Source organism: Meles meles, chromosome 4 (assembly GCF_922984935.1).
Source record: "Meles meles chromosome 4, mMelMel3.1 paternal haplotype, whole genome shotgun sequence".
NCBI lineage: Eukaryota > Metazoa > Chordata > Mammalia > Carnivora > Mustelidae > Meles > Meles meles.
Genome location: NC_060069.1, coordinates 95,304,384 through 95,324,970, shown reverse-complemented (window position 1 = coordinate 95,324,970; position 20,587 = coordinate 95,304,384). Strand labels below are relative to the sequence as shown.

General features: G+C 37.7%; 1 protein-coding gene across 8 annotated transcripts in view; it reads left to right on the top strand.

Annotated features, from left to right (window-relative positions):
* The window catches only part of STXBP5L (syntaxin binding protein 5L), a 428,205-nt gene extending 420,668 nt beyond the window's left edge, over positions 1 to 7,537 (top strand). For all 8 annotated transcript variants that reach the window (XM_046003923.1, XM_046003924.1, XM_046003920.1 and 5 more), the window contains 4 exons: positions 72 to 237; positions 2,903 to 3,014; positions 4,690 to 4,910; positions 5,468 to 7,537. In XM_046003923.1, coding sequence (XP_045859879.1) covers positions 72 to 237; positions 2,903 to 3,014; positions 4,690 to 4,910; positions 5,468 to 5,509 — 541 coding nt within the window. In that variant the 3' untranslated portion in view covers positions 5,510 to 7,537. The remainder of the gene's footprint in view (positions 1 to 71; positions 238 to 2,902; positions 3,015 to 4,689; positions 4,911 to 5,467) is intronic.
* The last annotated feature ends 13,050 nt before the right edge of the window (positions 7,538 to 20,587 follow it).

The following is a 20,587-nucleotide window of genomic DNA, read 5'->3' as shown; positions in this document are numbered from 1 at the left end:
CACATTTTACACAGAAATTAAAGCTTCTAACAACTTGAATATGAAATGTGGATTTGCTTTTTTCCATTCAGCCTACCTAGTCTTCGCCCAATGTTGGATGTTAATTATTTGCCACTGACAGACATGAGGATAGCACGGACATTTTGTTTTACCAATGAAGGCCAGGCATTATACCTCGTCTCTCCTACTGAAATTCAGCGTTTAACATACAGCCAAGAGATGTGTGATAATCTACAGGTAGGTCAGGCACATTTATGAAAACATTGGATATGGTTGTAAAAAGAGAATGAGAGAGATATCTAAAAGCTAAAATATTACTGGGCCAGGCAATAAGCATGCCTTCCCTAGAATATGTTTTAAATATATGTTCATCATTGTGATCCTGTCAAGTTTAATGTGGGTCTAGAAAAAGTAAGAGAGAAAAAGGGAAAGTGAGAACGAGAATGTGAAGATCATACACATTAATGGGTGATTTTTTGTTTGTTCATTTTATTCTTTTTTTTTTTGGCCTATGCAGAATCCTCTGTAAGATTATAAACTCTCTCTCAAAGAAAAAAAAAAGATTATAAACTCTTTCCTTCTAAGGCAGGGAATATGCATGTACACACAAAAATTTTGCATACAATTTAGAGAGCTCATGGACTTTTTTTAAAGAAATCTTAATTTTGATTAAGAGCCATACAGAACAAATACACTTCCTGTAGGTTAGAATTGGGCATTTGTCTTTTATCATAGAAGTAAGCAGAGCCTTGAAAGAGAATAACTTAAATGCCTATCTAACCTCGGATAACCAATCACAAAATTTTAAAAGAGCATCTTAGAGACTTAATTGGTTCAACCCCCTTATTTTACAAAGAAGAAAACTAAAACTCACCCGTTGTAATACAGAGGTTGAAAGTATAAGCTCTGAACTATTTCAGTTGTATTTTGCCCACTTGTATAACTTTGGGCATTTTACTTAACATCCTGTATGCTCTATCTTGGAGCATCATTGAGAATTAAGTAAAAATGCTGAACATAGTGCCTGGAACATACTATATTTTAAAAATAAATAATAATTTAATTATTATAGTTATTCAACAAATACGGAGTTGTTACCATATACCTGGTACTTGGCATATGATAAAATACAGTGATAAAAGAACATACGACTCTCTACCTGTTAATGTGAAGGGGGCAAGTAAACAGACAACTACAGCACTTTGTGGAAGAGACTGCCTATATGTGGCTGTGTCAGCACTAGAGAGACATGGAAGAGGAGCCCCTGGGTTGATGGGACAGCAGGAAGGGCTAGTTAGAAAGAGTTGTAAGGGGTGAGTAGGAGTTGTCCGTAAGAATGGATGGCTGGGAATGGAAAAAGAAATGATATTCCGGGCGCCTGGGTGGCTCAGTGGTTAAAGCCTCTGCCTTCGGCTCAGGTCATGATCCCGGGGTCCTGGGATCAAGCCCCACATCGGGCTCTCTGCTCAACGGGGAGCCTGCCTCCTCCTCTCTCTCTCTCTCCCTGCCTCTCTGCCTACCTGTGATCTGTCAAATAAACAAATAAAAATCTTTAAAAAAAAAAAAAAGAAAAGAAAAGAAATGATATTCCCAGCAGAGTAGTTGCATGCAAAACTCCGGGGGGTTCAGGAAACTGCCAACAAAGTGCAGAGTTAGTGAAAAGGATGGAGGGATAATGCTGGAGAATTAGTCCAGAGCAGATCTTGGAGCACCTTATATGAGCCTAAGGAATCTGGCATTTATCCCAAGGGCAATAGGAAGTCATTAAAAAGGTTTAACAGATTTGTTTATGAAAACTAATATTCTGGTTGTATATGGTTTCAAGGAATGAGGGAGATCAGGAGGATTTTGGTTTTTTTTTAATAATTAAGGCCAAAAATAAGTGTCTTAAAATAAGGCAGCCAGCAGTGAGAATGGAGAAAAGTTAGCATATTCAATAGCTATAAAGTGTAATCAGTTGGATTGGAGGGTTATTAGATGTAGCAGTGAGGGAAAGGAAGGAATTAATAATGATTCCTGGGATTCTGGCTAAGTCGATACTGCTGCCATTTTCTAAACAGAAGGAATCCAGGAGGAAGAGCTCAGGTCTGGTGAGTAGAAGTGAGAGGATGCACTCAGGCTGCAGGTTCATAGACAAACTGATATTAGGTCACAGATCTCCAGACTGTTGGCTGACATTTCTTCTTCCACACCAGTGATTCTCAAATTTTAATCTGCTTCAGAAAGACACGGAGAGCACATTAAAAATATAGATAACCAGAACACATCTATGTAGATTCTGATTCAGTATGTGTGGAATGAAGCCCAAGCACTCATATTTCTAACAAGATATTTTCCCAGTCATTCTAAAACACATCAAATACTGAAAACAATTGTATCTCACTATGCAGGAGTTGTCTATTTTGACTCATTTGTCTTGAACCACTTCCCAGTTATGTACTTCATACAAAAATAAATCCAAATGTTCTCCGCATATTACCAAAGGCTTCCCTCTTCATAGGGTTGTCTGTGCTTGGTTCAGGGAAGGGGGTTAAGACAGGAAAGAGACTGTGGTAATTGAAAACGTATCTGAAATCCAGATTGGGAGTAATTGATCAGGTGGAAATTAATCCTAAAGTAAATATATTAGCTTCTCAACTTTTATACCTGTAAAGGGGAGAAAAGAACAGGGCGGGAAAATGAAAATTTTCAGACTCTAGTTGTTGGAGAAGGAAAGGTAAAGGAGGTAGAGAAAGAAATGCCAGAAATAAAACTGGGAACAAAGCAAAAATTGCCAAGAAATATATGGAAAGCAGACTATATTTTCATTCTGTGCTTTAACATAGTATAGTGTTATCTTTTTTTCTATTGCTTTATTTTTAGTTATTCTAATGCTTTTTTTGTTTGTTTGAATTTGATACAGGACATGCTAGGAGATTTGTTTACTCCCATAGAGACACCAGAAGCTCAAAACAGAGGCTTTCTCAAGGGACTGTTTGGTGGAAGCGGGCAAACATTTGACAGAGAAGAACTCTGTGAGTAAACTCCTGATTATGAAACTGTACCACAGAATAGAAGACCTATTTCTGTGTGTGTGTGTGTGTGTGTGTGTGTGTGTGTGTGTGTGTGTAACTTAATGTAATAGGCGGTTTCAAATTCTAGACTAGGGTTTTTTTTGCTTCTATACCATGAAAATTATTTTTTTTTTTGCCAAACATGAATAAAATCAGTTACTTCATATTAGGAAATAGTTTAACAAAAAGCAGTACATGCAGTTCAAACAAATATTGAGTAAGCTAATAAATACATCATTTGCAAATAGATCATACCTGCAAGGCGGGGTGAGGATAGTTGCTAAATTCTGGAAAAAAATGTTTATGAATCCTCCTGCCTTTAACGACTGCTGGGAAACAGATTCTTTACTCAGAACACAAAGTTTATCAATGCTACAGAATAAATTAAAATTCTTCCAGTGAAACTCTGATGAATAATCAAAAAAGAGTAGAAGACACTAGAGAACATTTTCAGAAAGAATGTATTTCCCAGAATATCTCAATCCTACTTGGTCTTGCAGATCAAAATTCCTTTTCTCTTGAACTTTTAACTAAGCAAAAGATCTAGGTGCCTCCATATGATGGACTACTACTCATCCATAAAAAGAAATGAAGTTTGATACATGCTACAACAGGGATGAAACTTGAAGACATCATGCTAAATTAAAGAAGGAAACAAGGCCACATATTGTATGATTCCATTTATACGAAATGTCCAGAATAGGCAAATCCATAGAGACAGAAAGTAGATTAGTGGTTGCCAAGCACTGGGGCAAGTTGGGAGGGGGAGTGACTGCTAATGGGCACAGAGTTTTATTTTGGAGTAATGAAAATGTTTTAAAATTAGATAAAATTTGCACAGCTCTGTCAGCACACTAAAACCACCAAGTTATACACTTTGTGTATATAAAGTATGTGAATTATATCTCAATAAGACTCTTTTAAAAAAATACCTTTTGATATTATTCCTAATATTACATCCTTGAGAATGCCCACTAAATTTCTACCAAGATAGCTGTCTTTCAATAAAAACTTCCAAAAAATTCATTGAAATTAAACTGAACTTTGTAAATGATAGGGAAATTTTTATCCTTTTATAAAGTAACAAAATTTCAACATATGTATACTAATGTCCATCATGCACACCCTGTTCTCTAGTATTTACTACCCCCCACACACACATATCTTAAAACAGGAACAACACTGAGGCCTACAAAGGATGACAGCAAGATGAAGAGAGATGTTAAGAATGAAGACTTGGGCAGAAATTTAAACAAATGAACAGACCTAAGTTTGGAACAGACCCTGATATGGGTTAAATATGAGATCACATATTTTGTGAGCATCCCAATTCAGCAATGTCAAGAAATGCAGTGCTATAGAAGAAATGCAATGCCATATTGCATGGAATCCACATACATATACACAAAGACAGGCAGTAAAAATACGGTTACTTCACAGTCTCAGACTCCTTCACAGACATTTTCATGGGTAAAAGCCAGCATCTCCAAACATACATCTATGATAGGACCAAATATGTCTCTCTCTCAATGAGAATTATGACAGAATTTAAGGTAAGTGTTTTGGTGATAAACTTCATCCTAATTATTTGAATTACTGACAGTATGTCTTAAATTGCTATGTCTTGAATCCCCAGTTGGGGAAGCTTCAGCAGGAAGAGCATCTCGCAGCCTTGCACAGCACATTCCCGGACCGGGTGGTATAGAAGGGATGAAAGGTGCTGCCGGAGGGGTGATGGGGGAGCTGACACGCGCTCGGATCGCACTTGATGAGAGAGGACAGAGGCTAGGAGAGCTGGAGGAGAAGACTGCAGGCATGATGACCAGTGCAGAAGCATTTTCCAAACATGCACATGAGGTAAATGGCTTAATATAGGCATCTCCATACAATAATAACTCGAAACACTGGGCCCTGCACAAGAAAGCCCAGAGATACCACTGTAAATAATCCTGTGTGAGAGCCAGAGTAATCTGGATCTAGTTATAAGTATTATGATTCCGCCAGTGTTTGGGAGAAAAATGTTTTAAAATACTATATTGATATTTCTTTACCTTAGGAGATAATCTAAAAGAAAATTATTCCTTGGTTCTGATACATTGGGTCTATATTATGCATCTGCTACTAAAAATGTGCTTAGGTATATTACATGATCCTCCCCCCTCAACCAAAAATGGTGGGAGGGGTATAAGAAGCTGGAATCCACACACTCCTTTTTGCTTTAGTCAAAAATCAGCTGAGTCTTTACAGCTTGATTATTTTTTAAAAATCTTTTCATATGTACTTTATTTCAAAAAATAGAGGAAATTTTATAAATGTTGAGATTTAGATCTGCATGATTGGTTCAATATGAGCTTGCTTTGATTAGTACTTTTAAAGATTTTTTAAAACATTTTATTGACTATTTTTTCTTGCAGTTAATGCTGAAATATAAGGATAAGAAATGGTACCAATTCTAAACTTCTAAAGAAGCTGTGACTGCTTTGAGAAACCATTATTCAGGGAAACAAAATTTATTCCCAGCATCACTATTCAACTTGCTAGAAGCCAGTTTCTTCTACAAAATGTTCCATTACAGTCTATCTGAAGTTATCATAAGGGAAATTTATTAGAGACACTGTACAACCCAAAGGCTGGAACCCTGGTTAAAATCCCAAGACACGGCTGAATTTGCCTTTTCCCAACGTGGAATGGAGCTATCATCTTGGCATGTTGTTTGCTAAGGATTTACATTTAGGAACTATGGGGAGTCCTTCTGATTTGAAAAAATCCTGTACAAACAAAAGCATTAATGCACTTAATGAAAAAAAAATCTTTGCATGATAAATTAACACCTTAAGAGGAAAAGAAAAAAAAAGCATGTTGTGACAGAAGAAAAAAAGATTATGACAAACTATTTTTACAAATTGGGCCACACCTGACAATTTTAAAAATCTGTATTAGAAGATATCAGTGTATTTCAAGAACATTTGCCATACCCAACAGAAAAAGAAAGAAAACTAGAGTTTTCATCTCTAACTTTTATTATACTAGCACATTATTCAATTCTTATGGCAAGTCTGATTGTTTGTCTCTCCATAATATTTTACATCATCACCATTATGAGTCATAATTGAGTATTGCCAGGATAGTAAGTCATTCCTAACAGTTATTTCCATTTGTCACCTTCAGATCAGAACAACTGGCTATTTTTCAGTCATAAACCATGCAGGGTTGGGTCACCTCAGCCTGGCTTGTGCTCTGCAGGGGAGTTGATTAAGTTTGGGGAAACTAGACTACAGAAACAGTGCAGTTATCTTTGAGAACTGATTTCACACACTCTGATTTCAGTTTCTAAAGGGATAGATTTTTAATGCTCCATTCGTATCTTTGTCTGCCAATCACACAGTATATTACTGTTCCAGCCCAGTGGTGTCTTCAATCCAAAGGTGCTCTTGCAGCCTGACACTCACAGACCAAACTGGTCATTCTCTTTAGTATGATTCAGTAAAACCTCAGTAAATGTTTTGGGAAAGGGATTCTGATTTATTACATTTCTGATTAACAAGGGCTTTCATTAGTAAATACTTTTTAGTTCAATACTTATTATTGAAAATCTTTGTAAAATGTGGTATTTTTGCTATCTTGGCCTTAGTCACCATTATGGGCAACAGAAATACAGAGAGAGTTTAATGATACAAAATGAATAATTTTGTCACTCATTAGGCTAAATGATATAAGCCACAAATTATGTCAATAGATACCAAACACCTATTCCTTGTTAAAAACACTTTTAAAAGTGAAGTAAGGAATACCCTTAATATAATAAAAGTTATCTGTCATAACAGTGAACTCTAGAGACAAAAGTAAATAAATAAAGACACCTGCTATCATTATTTAACATGATTCTAGAAGCTAAAAGTCATAGAAAATGAATATATGCAGGTTCTAGGACCCATCCTGTAATATGTTGTTCCTTCAAAGAGAATTTTAAAAAAATAATGTGTGTGACTTAATGAATTTTGATTATTTCAGGTCTTACTAGATATATATTTGTGTTTCCTAAGAATTCACCATTTTTCTGAAGTCCAGGTTATTTTAGTATCCTAAAATAGTATTTGGTTCTTTTTTTTTTAAATTTTTTAATTCTTAGTGTATTTTTTTTTGAAGTGGCTCTTCCTTTAAATGTTCTCAGTAATTTTGAGAGGAGCAAAGATGATAAAGTCAGAAAATATATATCAGGAAAGCATTTCTCAGAGTCCTTGAATTCTCCTAATTTCTCAAAAAAAGCTTCTCCATGAATCTCACCACACCTGAGAACAGCTTTAGAGTAACCAAACCTGATTTGAAAATACAAACATCACATATAAAATTATGCAGTAAAAATATTAAAGAAGACTGGGATCAAAATTTAGAACACAATGGTACCCAAATTATAGGTTTGGGTTTTAAGAATCCAGTTTTCTGATTTTCTGTACAAATACTTTATCATTTCTATAATTTAAAGAAAAACTTAAAATGTGTAGAACACAATGGTACCCAAATTATAGGTTTGGGTTTTAAGAATCCAGTTTTCTGATTTTCTGTACAAATACTTTATCATTTCTATAATTTAAAGAAAAACTTAAAATGTTTAGAGAAAAATATTTTTTAAAGAACAATTATATTCAGTCCATAATGGCATCAACTTCAATGACTATTCTGAAGCCCTCCATAAGATTTGATTTAATTTGTTCTACATTTTATTAATAGTTCACTATTAATAGAAAATTCTTTGTTATGGGGGACTGACCTTTACACTGCAGAATGTTCAGCAACATCATTGGCCTCTATCTTCTAGATGCCAGCAGCAAGCCCAGAAGAAAACCAGAAATATCTCCAACCATTGCCAAAATTGCTCCCAGTTGAGAGCCACTCTTCTACATTATATAAGGACAGATTAAATGTGAATATATAATATATAATATATGTCCTGCATAAAATTAAATTATCACAAGTGCACAGTACCTTAAGAAGATAAATTATTATACCCAAGATTACACATGTGTTTCATATGCAATAAAATCCTATTTTGGAGAAAGCTTATACAAATCAGTAGAAAATAACAATTACAGAATATTTTAAAGCATACAGAGAAAAACACCAAAAAGAACATAACATTTCACAGAAGTGCTTAAAACTCTAGCTCTAACGAATAGATCAAATGCTTAGAATTAGCATATCAAGTGGCAGTAAACAGGTGCTTCTGAAATGCTTGAAAAGAATAAATTCTTTTAAGTAGTTTAAATATGTCTTTCAGTGTTGTTTTTAAAGACCCTTTCTTAATGTAAGGGTACTTCATCTCCTGAACTCCTGATAGTGGAATACAAATTAATGAGGTTTTACTGTATCAGAATTATTTTTACAATTCAAAGAGATAGCAATAACAAGAATCTGATGTGGATGTGATTTTTCTCTTTAAACATTTCTATTCTGTTGCACTGACCTAAGCATGCTTGTGCATGCGCATACACCAACACAACCACCACCACCATCTTATCATCATCATCTTTGGAAAATGAGTACTGTTGATCCATGTAATTCTTTACATCTCTCTTCTCTATTTTTAAGTGTCTTGCCTCTATCTTGAAACATAAGAAAAATACTCCTAGTAACTTGGACAATGACAGAGAAAATGAGCCTTTGTTATCAAAATTACATTATATCTACCATGGTGGCATCAGAAGATAAGGCTTGTAAACCACAGTCTCCAAGTTGACTCTATCTCCCTATGACTCCCTCAGGAGATAAGCCCTTCTTATATGTCCCAGGAGAAAATGGGTCTTTGCACTCTATTCACCAAAACGAAGCTAGAAGTATTTGTTCTAATAATGTGAGCAATAATCCCTACCATGAAATCATCCATTAACTTCGGTATTTGGAGGGAAGGATGATTATGATTTATTTTAATTCCCTACAAAAGTAGTACTACTGACTTTGCTTCCTATACTTGAGACTCAGACTTAGTGCCCCAATCACCATCGGGGTCATCATCTAACTTTGGAAGAATGGTGATAGAACTGAGAGAGATGTTGTCTGATAATTTCATCATAAAGACAATTTTTCAAATCTTTTATATAGCCTTGGAATGATTCTCAAGTTAATAAATCAGAATCCAGATTTCTATTCCTCAAAGATCTTAAGGGATTATAAAAGGAAAAAGTTTGCTGTTGGAGTCCCTTTTTTTTTTTTCACTTTATTTATTTTTTCAGTGTAACAGTATTCATTCTTTTTGCACAACACCCAGTGCTCCATGCAAAACGTGCCCTCCCCATTACCCAACACCTGTTCCCCCAACCTCCCAACCCTGACCCTTCAAAACCCTCAGGTTGCCCCAACCTCCCACCCCTGACCCTTCAAAACCCTCAGGTTGTTTTTCAGAGTCCATAGTCTCTTATGGTTCGCCTCCCCTCCCCAATGTCCATAGCCCGCTCCCCCTCTCCCAATCCCACCTCCCCCCAGCAACCCCCAGTTTGTTTTGTGAGATTAAGAGTCATTTATGGTTTGTCTCCCTCCCAATCCCATCTTGTTTCATTTACTCTTCTCCTATCCCCCTACCCCCCCATGTTGCTTCTCCATGTCCTCATATCAGGGAGATCATATGAAGATGAAGATGAGGTCTTTTAAATACTTGGTTATAAAATGTTTGACAGAGGGGAAAAATGAAAAAGGTTTAGAAAATTAAGCTAAAAATCCTCTCCTTGGTTTAGGATCACTTGGACAACCCAGGAGAATATCTGTGATTACAGTCGGGCTCTACAGAAAGACATTATAACTTGACCACTTTCTTTGAGAGGTCAATACTGAAAGGACTCAGACATTTCTATCAGGCTTTGCTCTTTTCATCAGGCGAAAAGTGGTAGCCATCACAGCTTCCTTACCTTTGTCTTCTGTAACACCAACCCCATTACTGACTACATACTATTTAAAATACACTCTGTTCCAGGTGCCAGAGATACTTGTCAACAAGTCATGTTTTCTGGATGGCACCATTTCAGGGAGTATGGTTGTTGTGTAGCAAGTTTAGTGTACATATTTGCCTATAACGTAGCTCTAAAGGGATATAATGCAGAAGATAATGTCTGACTTTGAAAAGTAAGAGAAGTGCCAATTTGGTGCAAGAGGATTGGGATGGAGAGGGACACGGGAACCAGAGTTAAGTGGAAGAGGTTTTGATGAGAAAACAGAGGCACAGATGGCTGTTTTGATTTATATATTTATGCAGGGAACAGATTCTCAACCTTGGCTGTACATGTGAATCACCTAAGGAGCTTTTAAAATCCCAATTATATCAAAATCTCTTGGAGTGGGAACCAAACATTGTTATTTTTGAAAGCCCCCAACATGGTTCCAGTGTCAGCCAAGGCTGACAACACAGCTTTATGGCTGATTAAGGAAGACGCATTTGTCTACCTTGGCCTAGTGGTCTCCAAGCCCCACTTCTGAGGAGTCGTGGAAGGCAAGAAGCAAGAGATACAGTGTCGTCTGGATTGAGAATTATTGTGTTGTAACCCAAAACGAATGTTCTGTGCAAATTACTGACCAGGCAGTGCCCCATTGGCTTATAATAATTCTGTCTTTGTGGTTTTCTCCCATGTGACTTGGCCATTATTCCAATTCAAACACCTAGGTTTTGATTGTCTTATACATGTGACATCACAAGACACCAGAAGAAATATAAGCAACTCAACAGCATGTAAAGCTAAGTGGAAAACTAATCCTTAATAGTTGGATAGTGGAAATTAAAATAATCATTTATTAAATCAGGCCCAAATTTATTATTCATTCTTCATTTGGAGGAAACATGGGTACTAGGTACCTGTTCTGCCATAGTATATTTTATTGGACTTGATATTAACAAGAAGGAAGAACAGCAGTTCCTTTTTGATTGTTGTCTTAGCTCCCAGGGCCACTTGGATTTTTTTCTTAGTTATTGGATATGTGTTTAAAGGAGGAAGAGTATCTGTAACTCATTATCTGGCCTCCAGCACCCTGAGAGACTGTTTTCACCTTCAAAAAAGGAGAGTCTGCCTATCCAAGGCAATAATCCTAAATGAGAAAATGTGAGAGTTCTCTCCTCTCTTACTGCTCCCCTCTGGTATTGGCCTGTGCTTCTCAACTGCAAAGCCAGAAAATAAACTAGGTGGTGGTCATGGACAAGTATACACAGAATCAAAATCTCTAATAACCTGTAATTTTTAGTACTTAATTATGTGATGTTTTATTCTAGGAAATAAGAAACAGATGACATCATTGATGTATCTTTCTTTCATCTTCAGAATTTTTGCATCTTTTCAGAAAATGACAAATTACTATTTTTCTGTTGCACTCAGCAATTGTGACTATACTTAAAATTCTTGTAGTCTGTAGAGATATCAATAAAATTGTATATGTTTGTACATAGATGCTCTTATGTTATGATGTCATGCACCACTAAACATTTTACCAAGATTTAATATGGGCAGAGGGAAGATTTTCATCTGTAACACTATGAACCATGGTTTTAAAAGTATACTTGTTTTTAAAAGGCAGAGAGGTGGGTGGGGGAATGAGTACAGCCCATTTGTCTGAACTAAAAAACAGAAAGAAAAGACTAAACACAAGTTCTCTAGAATCACAGATTTTGCTAGAGTATATTCTCCATATTTCAAACTGGGGAGTTGTGTAACTTTTTTATGGATGTTTTTACAGACAACTTTTGAGCATGTTGATTGATTAGACCTTTGGTGAATTACAAGTAAAACTAAGTTTGGTGAGGGTACAGAATAAAAATCTGAGACTGAGTAAAATGTACTTACAAACTCAATATTCATACCTTACTTCTTGACTCCTTTAAAGCTCAGGCTTTAATCCCATCCAGGCAAAAAACATAAACCATTATGAGCTTATGTCACTTCCTAGTGGTTATAATGAACATTCGTTAAACCCACAACCTCCAAAAGTCCCCCAGAAAGACATTGCTCACCTGGCTTTCATCTGCATAGTTAATTCCTCTTCAGACACTTTCTTTATATTTACATATACTGTGGCCTTAGCCAATTAAGCTTATTCTTCCAAATGCTAATTATCTCAAGAAGATTTTTCCATCACAACTTCCCTGCTAGTTTTGGTTCCATATGAAATAAACAAACCCCAAAACAACCAACCAATCTGAGGCTAAGAAATGTTTCTCAATCAAAAGTGCAAATGTAAAAACAGACCCTTTAAAAGCCAAATGTTCAGTCTTCTCTTCAGAATCTTCTCAAATGTATCCTCACCTTCTTTGAACAACAATCACTCAGGCTTCACATCCGAATTCAGTATTTAAAATACTGATATGACTTCCTTCCTTCCTTCTCCTCACCTCTTCTTTCCTCCTTTCCTATTTTTCCATTCATTCAGCCCAAAAGTCAATCAACCTAAGCAAGTTGTGGGTGGCAGCCCCGTGCAAGGAGTGCATAGTAGCAGGGTGAGTGTGACTGCCCAGAGGACAGAGCTGGAGTGAGGTGGCTGACCTGCAGTCAGTGCTCAGGCAGTTGATGATGATGGCCTGTGAGACAGAGGCACCGGAGCAGTGCAGAAGGCAACCCAGCAGGTTAGCAGATTAGGGACTGAGCAATTAAGTGACTATCTTGAGGATACAGGATCTAGGTTTCTCACTGATGGAGAAGTACAAATAAAAAGGAATATGTGAATAAATCCTCTATTATTGGATTAGAATTGGAACTGTAGGTGTAAGTTTTATGTGAATACATACATACACATATATCCACAATGTGTGTGTTGTTCACATAGATATATTCTAATTCTGAATGCTGAGAGGACTGGAACACAACCCCAAGAACAAAAAATGCTTGGATTTTGATTGTCAAGAAATAGCTGGTCTCAAGGCTGGAGTACATATTTTTATTCCAGAAAATAAAATGTTCAAAGAATGGTGGGAATGTGTCCAAAGGATACAGAAACTAGCTTGAAAGGGCCCACAAAGGTCAAATCAAGGATAATTTGATTATCAAAAGTAATAACAGTAATTGAAAAAATAGCTAGCCATGGGGCACCTGGGTGGCTCAGTTGGTTGAATAACTGCCTTCAGCTCAGGTCATGATCCCGGAGTTCCAGGATCAAGTCCTGCATTGGGCTCCCAGCTCCAAGGGGAGTCTGCTTCTCCCTCTGACCTTCTCCCCTCTCATGCTCTCTATCTCTCAAATAAATAAATAAATAAAATCTTTATTAAAAAAAAAAGCTAACCATGAGTCCACACTGATGTTAATTAATTAATTAGGAGAAGGAAAATCTCATCCTTACAATAGAATGTCCACCAATCATGTGGATAGAATTTTTTTTTCAGTTAGTTTATAGTTTATTTACTTCTTATAGAACGTTTTCCACATTAAAAACAGGTTTTCCCTTATGACCTGTGTATGTAATACATGCAATAATGAGGTTAAGCCATTTAAATAATGAATTTGGCAAAATTTTAAAATTCCAGGATCTTGCTTTTTTGTTTCTTTCACCATTGCAAATCATTGTGGTTCGATGAAAACCCTAAATCATTGTATTTCTAAATTTTCATGGTTGTAAATGACATTTTACGATTTTTTTTTTAATTGACATAATAGTAGCAAAAAATTCCAGAGCTAGCTTTTTTCAGACGTAAGCTAGTCCTCGGAAAGAAGGGCGGAATCAGAGTCTAGTAGGACTGGATTCTCATGTGGACTTCCCAGCTTAAACGGCCCCCTGCATGGCGCTTGTGCTCACCTCAGTCTTCTCATCTGTAAAGTGGGGATGGTAATAGCACTTTTCTTCTGTCGAATGAGTCAGCGCCTGAGCGAGGGGCACCTGCAGCTGTGGTCATCATCACGGTCGTGGCCACGGTCATGGTCATTTTTATTTCCCAAGAGGGAGTGGGGTCGGAGTGCCATTCCCCCACGAAGAGCTATTTGTCCAAGTAGAAGTGATGCCTCTTGCCAGAAATGAAGGGCTCGGGATGCTCGCAGGGTGCCTTCTGTCTGCAAAGAAGTGGGGCAGGCAGCGGGGATTGGTCTGTTTGACGGTCTGCTGGCTGCCTCCCCGGTGCTGGAGTCCCTCTGAGCAAATTCTTACTTTCTCGCTGAGGCATAGATGGTTCTATGTAGTAACAGAAGGTTTGCACTGAATCAGATGGACAGGCAGTCAGGCCCTCCCAGTCATGCCCTCACTAAGGGTTTGGGTTTTAGACAGTGGGATAATTTCTTTTTTTTTTTTTTCATTTTATTTATTTTTTCAGTGTAACAGTATTCATTCTTTTTGCACAACACCCAGTGCTCCATGCAAAACGTGCCCTCCCCATTACCCACCACCTGTTCCCCCAACCTCCCACCCCTGACCCTTCAAAACCCTCAGGTTGCCCCAACCTCCCACCCCTGACCCTTCAAAACCCTCAGGTTGTTTTTCAGAGTCCATAGTCTCTTATGGTTCGCCTCCCCTCCCCAATGTCCATAGCCCACTCCCCCTCTCCCAATCCCACCTCCCCCCAGCAACCCCCAGTTTGTTTTGTGAGATTAAGAGTCATTTATGGTTTGTCTCCCTCCCAATCCCATCTTGTTTCATATAGGAGTGGATAGAATTTTTAAGTTACTCTGTCAGTCACTGTAGAAATTAGGGGCAATAAACTACTGAATGCTAAAACTCATGGGTTAAAATGGAATGAAAGAACAAGATACTTACATGGTCTCAAAGTATCTTCACAAAAACTACTTGTTAATCAAAAAGAAAAAAAAATACAATTTTAGACTACAGAAACCTGGTAAACACTATTTTTTTAAAGATTTTATTTAGTGCTTTGACAGAAAGAGATCACAAGTAGGCAGAGAAGCAGTCAGAGAGAGAGGGGGAGAAGGCTCTCCGCCAAACAGAGAGACCGTTGCAAGGCTCGATCCCAGTACCCTGAGATCATGACCTGAGCTAAAGGCAGAGGATTAACCCACTGAGCCATCCAGGCACCCTGGTAGACACTATTTTAAACAAGTGATCTAAGTTACCACCACCAGTAAGGGAACAAATCAACATTATGTGTCATCTGACAGCATGTAATAAGAAGACATCACCTCTATAATAATTCTGCCAAAAATACACAACCCAGGTCTAACCATGAGGAAATATTGAACAATATCCAATTGACAGACATTCTATAAAATGACTGCCCTGTATTTAAATTATCAAAGTCATGAAAGTCAAGAAGGATGGATTTAAGATTTAAGGAGACCAGAGAGTCATGACAACTGCGTATAACACGTGATCTTGGATTGGACCTTTTTGCTCTAAAAACATAATAGCAGCAATTCACAAAACTCACTTGTGGGATTCTTGGTACTATTCTTGAAAATTTACTCAAAATAAAATTATAAAAAAAAAGTTTTCAATTTTGTCGAATTACTTGCGTTTCAATGACATTGTCTTCTACCTTTCATGGTAAATGGTCAACTGCTTTGTGGGTGTAGAGTAGTTTTTCAAGACAGTTTGGGAAGCCAACCATTTTTAAAAATTTTTCTTTTAAAAATGTGCTTTAATTACTCAAATAATACATGAATATATATATATAATCACACCAAATAATAAAGACAAAATAAAGTGAAAGTTTCCCTCAGTTACCTCCTACCCTTTTCTATTCAGTTACTAGGTTTTTTTTTCCTTCCAAACATTCTTCTATGCTGCAACTTGCTTACTCATGTACCTATTATGTCTCAGATAACTTTCTACCATCAATATTTACAAATATCACTTAGCCTTTTTAACTTATATTATTCCATGGTGTCCATAAAGCATAATTTCTTACCATTCCTCTACTAGTAAACATTTAGATATTTTCCAGTCCCTGGATATTACAAATAAGACTGCAATAAACATTGTTGCACATGCATTTTGGGTATCTATCTGCAAGCAGTTCTCTAGGAAATACATTGTGGAATTAAGTCAAAGTTCATGCTCAATCAAACGTCTCAAATAGATGTTGCCAATTCTTCAACAGTATACAAAAATTACTGTTTCCCTACCTTTTCACCTAATCGCAATATTAATCTAATTTTTTCACAACCTAAAAGGTTGTTTCACAATCTAAAATGGGATCTTATTGGGTTTTTTAAAATTTCCCTGATTAGTGAAATTGAATACCTTTTAATGTTTAATTAAACACACTTATTCTGTCTTTTATGACCTGTTTATAATTTCTAACTACATTCTCTGAATCGTTATATTGTGGCCATCCTACAGAAGACTAGATATCCTACTCCACATTTTGTTTGGATGTTGAAACTGATCCACCACACACACCCTAAGAGTGTATGAAAAATAAAGGTTTCTGGCGAGATCCATAGCTCCCAAACTGGCCAAAAACTGCTTCATAGAATAAGGAAAAAAGACAGGCTGGCAAATTTTGTGTGCAGGATTTATAGGAAGGAGTTTGCACAATAAAGAAGGCAGCATCCAGTCCTGCTTCTCAGCTTACCCAGATATGGGGCAAAGGGGAAGAGAGGGTGAGACCTAAACTTGTCAGTAAACGTTTACGGAGTCAGACTCTTTATTATAAATAACTTTTCTATTATTTTTTTTATTCCAGCCCTGGAAATTAATGTAGCCTATTTGTTTTCTATAACTGATTTTTCCTTGAGTCTTCCTAAAGGCCATTCAGATAATTTCTCCCTTTCCTTTTAGCAAGACAGGCTTCCTGGTTTAGAGGAAGGCTCATTGTGACCTCATGGCAAGGGAAGGGAGTGGTGTTTCTTGTGCTTCCCTGTGAGTCCTCCATCATTCATTCTATAATAGTGGCTGGTCTGGTCTACACACTTGAGCACCTTTCACTGATTTGTACTGAAGTACAATTAGTGAATGTATGGCTTCCCTCCTGTTCGGAGCAGGGCCCTATGGTCCTGCTGCTCCTTATTTGTTAATTCAGCCTCATCTAAGCTATGGATACCTTTTGGGTTCTCATGCCCTGGCCCTGGATTAGACTGCTCTGTCTTAGATGTCTGCCATTCTTTTTTCATACTGAGGATTTTCTTTTAATGTAATCAAATTTTATATTCTTTTAGCTTTATGCCTTTTCACTTTGTTTAAAGGTCTTTATGTCTGTGAAATAATAACTCATAACCTCTTAGTTTTATTAATTTCATAGTTTTATTTTTATACTTAGGCTTTTTAATCCATCTGGAATTTTAAAATAGAGATCTAAGTTGTTATTTTAAGAAATGGATAACATATCAGTATACCCCTTTTTTTGAATGGTATCCTTTTACCACTAATTTGAAATGACATCTTAATTTTCCATATACATAAATGTCTGTTTTCTAAATTCTTTAGTCTGCCCTACTAATTATTTGTCTATTACTGTGTCTGTATCAAACTATTAAATTACCTTATCTTTATAATCTGTCTTAATATCTGATAGATATATTTGATCCTTTTCAAGTTTGGTAGGTATTGATTTTATTTCTCAAAGTTTTAGAATATCACCTATTTTTTAAAAAGTCCTCTTGAGACTTTCAATGAAATTATAGTAAATTTATAGGTTAACAAATAATAATGTTTTTTGCTGGGTGCCTGGGTGGCTCAGTGGGTTAAGCCCCTGCCTTTGGCTCAGGTCATGATCTCAGGGTCCTGGGATCGAGTCCCCCATCGGGCTCTCTGCTTGGCAGGGAGCCTGCTTCCTCCTCTCTCTTTCTCTCTGCCTGCCTCTCTGCCTACTTGTGATCTCTGTCTGTCAAATAAATAAATAAAATCTTAAAAAAAATAATGTTTTTTGCTGTCATCACTTCCTCTAGGACATCTTACCCCTTTTGTCACTAATTTTTTTACATTAAACATCCAGAGTATCTTGGGTACCATCAATATCAATATTTCAAAATTTCTAGTGAGCTATTTCTTCTATAACTCTCTGTTTGATTTGAATTTCACTTTTAGTGTTGTCAATTTTCATTTCTCTTACATCTTGATAAGACAATTTCAATTTCCTCTTTTGATTACCCATTTTTGTAAAACATCACATGAATTTAATACTGGGAAACCAAGAGTCAGTGCTGCTACATGTTTTACTGTTTGTGCCTAAAATCAATGACAGATGTGCAGTGACAAATCATGGACAGACTTTGAAAGAAGTGATGTATCTTGTAACTCGTGATGCATGTGTTAGCGTCCTATTAGTGCTACAACAAATTACTACAAACCTACTGGCTTAAAGCAACATAAATTGAAAAGTGGCATCACTAAGTTGGTGACATGGATCATTTCCAGCTTCATATCCCCTCACAAGAACAACTAACAACCATACACAGATAAGACACCAATGAGAAAATCCTAGAACACTGGGCTGAGACTAAAGCATCCCCCTGGACCAAGGAGACTGAGATAGACCACATTAGAAGGGTAAAAGTAGTGGCTACACTGACTACACTGCCTCTCTCCCATATCAGCACAGCATGACTCTAAGAAATCTCCTCTAAGCTTATGGTTTCTCCAATGGGATCAGAATCCAGGGTGAATATCCTGTTCCCCTAACATGATGAATCCCTTCTTGGAGGTCCCACTCCAGTCTTGCCCCAAGGGGATCTTGGGGGAATCTTGACCATTGGAAATCAGACTGACAGAGAAGGAGGGAGAGACTTGCAGTAAGACTTGGCAGACCAAGGTCTTATAGCACCCAAGGAGAAGTCACAAACAACATCTATGTTCATCTACAGAGCCAAGACAGTGGTATAGTCTGACCAGGGTGTAGGTTGGCCTGATTTAGAACTCAAACAAAGAGCCTTTCCAGCCCTGGATCCTGGTCTGCCCCCATCTCCCACATGGCCCCTCCTGCTGGACAGGGATGCTGAGTCATGGCCCTACCCACTGTTCAATGTAGCTCCTAGCCCTGCCTATCCAGAAAGCCTGACCAGAAGATCTGAAAGTTACATAGCCCAGCAATGCTCAAGTGTAGAATCCAGCAGGCAGATCTGCTCATCCATACAGCAAAACCAGTGGTCATAGTGTGACAGAAACTTGGGGCACAGGTCAGCAACAAAGAGCCTTGTCAGCCTTGGAGCCAATTACCCCACTCTACCCAGTAAGGGGAACTGATTCATAATCCCACTCACTGATAAATGTGATTCCCAGCCCTGTACTACCAGAAAGCCTGACAAGAACACCTGAGAGGCTAGTTGGAGGCAGCTCTGATGCTCTATTCAGGTAGAGAAGTTAATTCATAGCCTCATTCACTGTTGAGTATAGCTCCTAACCTCTCCTGACCAGAAATTTGGAACAGATCATCTGGGATGCTGCTTGGAGCTGCTCTTCAACCCTGCCTGGGAAGGAGAACTAATTCATAGCCTCACCCACTGCTGAGCATAGCTCCCTGCCCTTCCAGACTGGGAAGCTTGGCCGTATCAGCTGGTAATCTCTGAAGCCCAACCCATGTCTCTGATTACAATTACACTTAAGTGAAGAACTGACCAGCAGCTATCCATGCTCAGAACCAAGATAGTGTCCCCATCTGTCCAGGGAGCTTAGCATCTAGGTCTGTCTCATCTGATTCCCAAACAAGATTATTAACAGTCTGGGACATGTATGGGGTCCTGTCTGGATGGGGAAATTAATTCCTACCCTAGCTACTGCTGTTACACTCTTCACCATCACCCCACCACTCCCAACTAGAGGATGTAACAAAGTACATGGAAAGCTACAGAGAACATCCTAAAGCCCTACTTAACGTGGCACTTGAAAAGAAACCACAGATTGGGGTCTTCTCCATCTGCACAGCAAAACCTTTCTGGCCAGGAAATTCAGCGTGCAGCCAGCCTGATTTGGGTCCCCAAACAATGAGCAGTACAGGCCTTGGAGCCCATTCTGGTGCCCTGAGAGGACAGTGAAGCTAATTCATAACCACAAGTGCTGCTGAATACAATTATCTACTCCCAATCATCTAGAAAGTCTGATCAGAGAACCTGGTCAACCACAGAATCTATTCTATAATCTCTTTACAGCAGGAAACCAAACCATCAGTCCTATCTAACTGTTCTTGGTGAGCAGGATCTCTTTGTCGTTTGACCTCAAAGGATGGACAATGGCCTTGACCAAATACAGACTGTGATAATAAGCCCTACTGGCCCAAGGACATTACCAGCTGAAAACATCCAGAACGCCAAGTCAAGTGAACTGGTGAAGAACTCTCTCTACCAAAGTGAACCCATAAAGTTTAAAAAATAAAACAGCTTACTCATATGCACAGAAACCAACAAACAGAATTAGGGATCATAAAAAATCAGACAAATATGACACCACCAAAGGAAACTAGTGAAGTTCTTGGATGCCTTTTTTTTTGGATGCCTAGTGAAGTTCTAATAATCATAAAGAAATGGAGATCGAAGAATTCAGAATGGTGCACATGGGTGGTTCAGTCAGTTAAGTGTCCAATTCTTGATCTCATCTCAGGTCTTAATCTCAGGGTCATGAGTTCAAGCCCTGCATTGGGCTCCACACTTGGAGCCTATTTTTAAAAAATAATAAATAAATAAATAAATAAAAGAATTCAG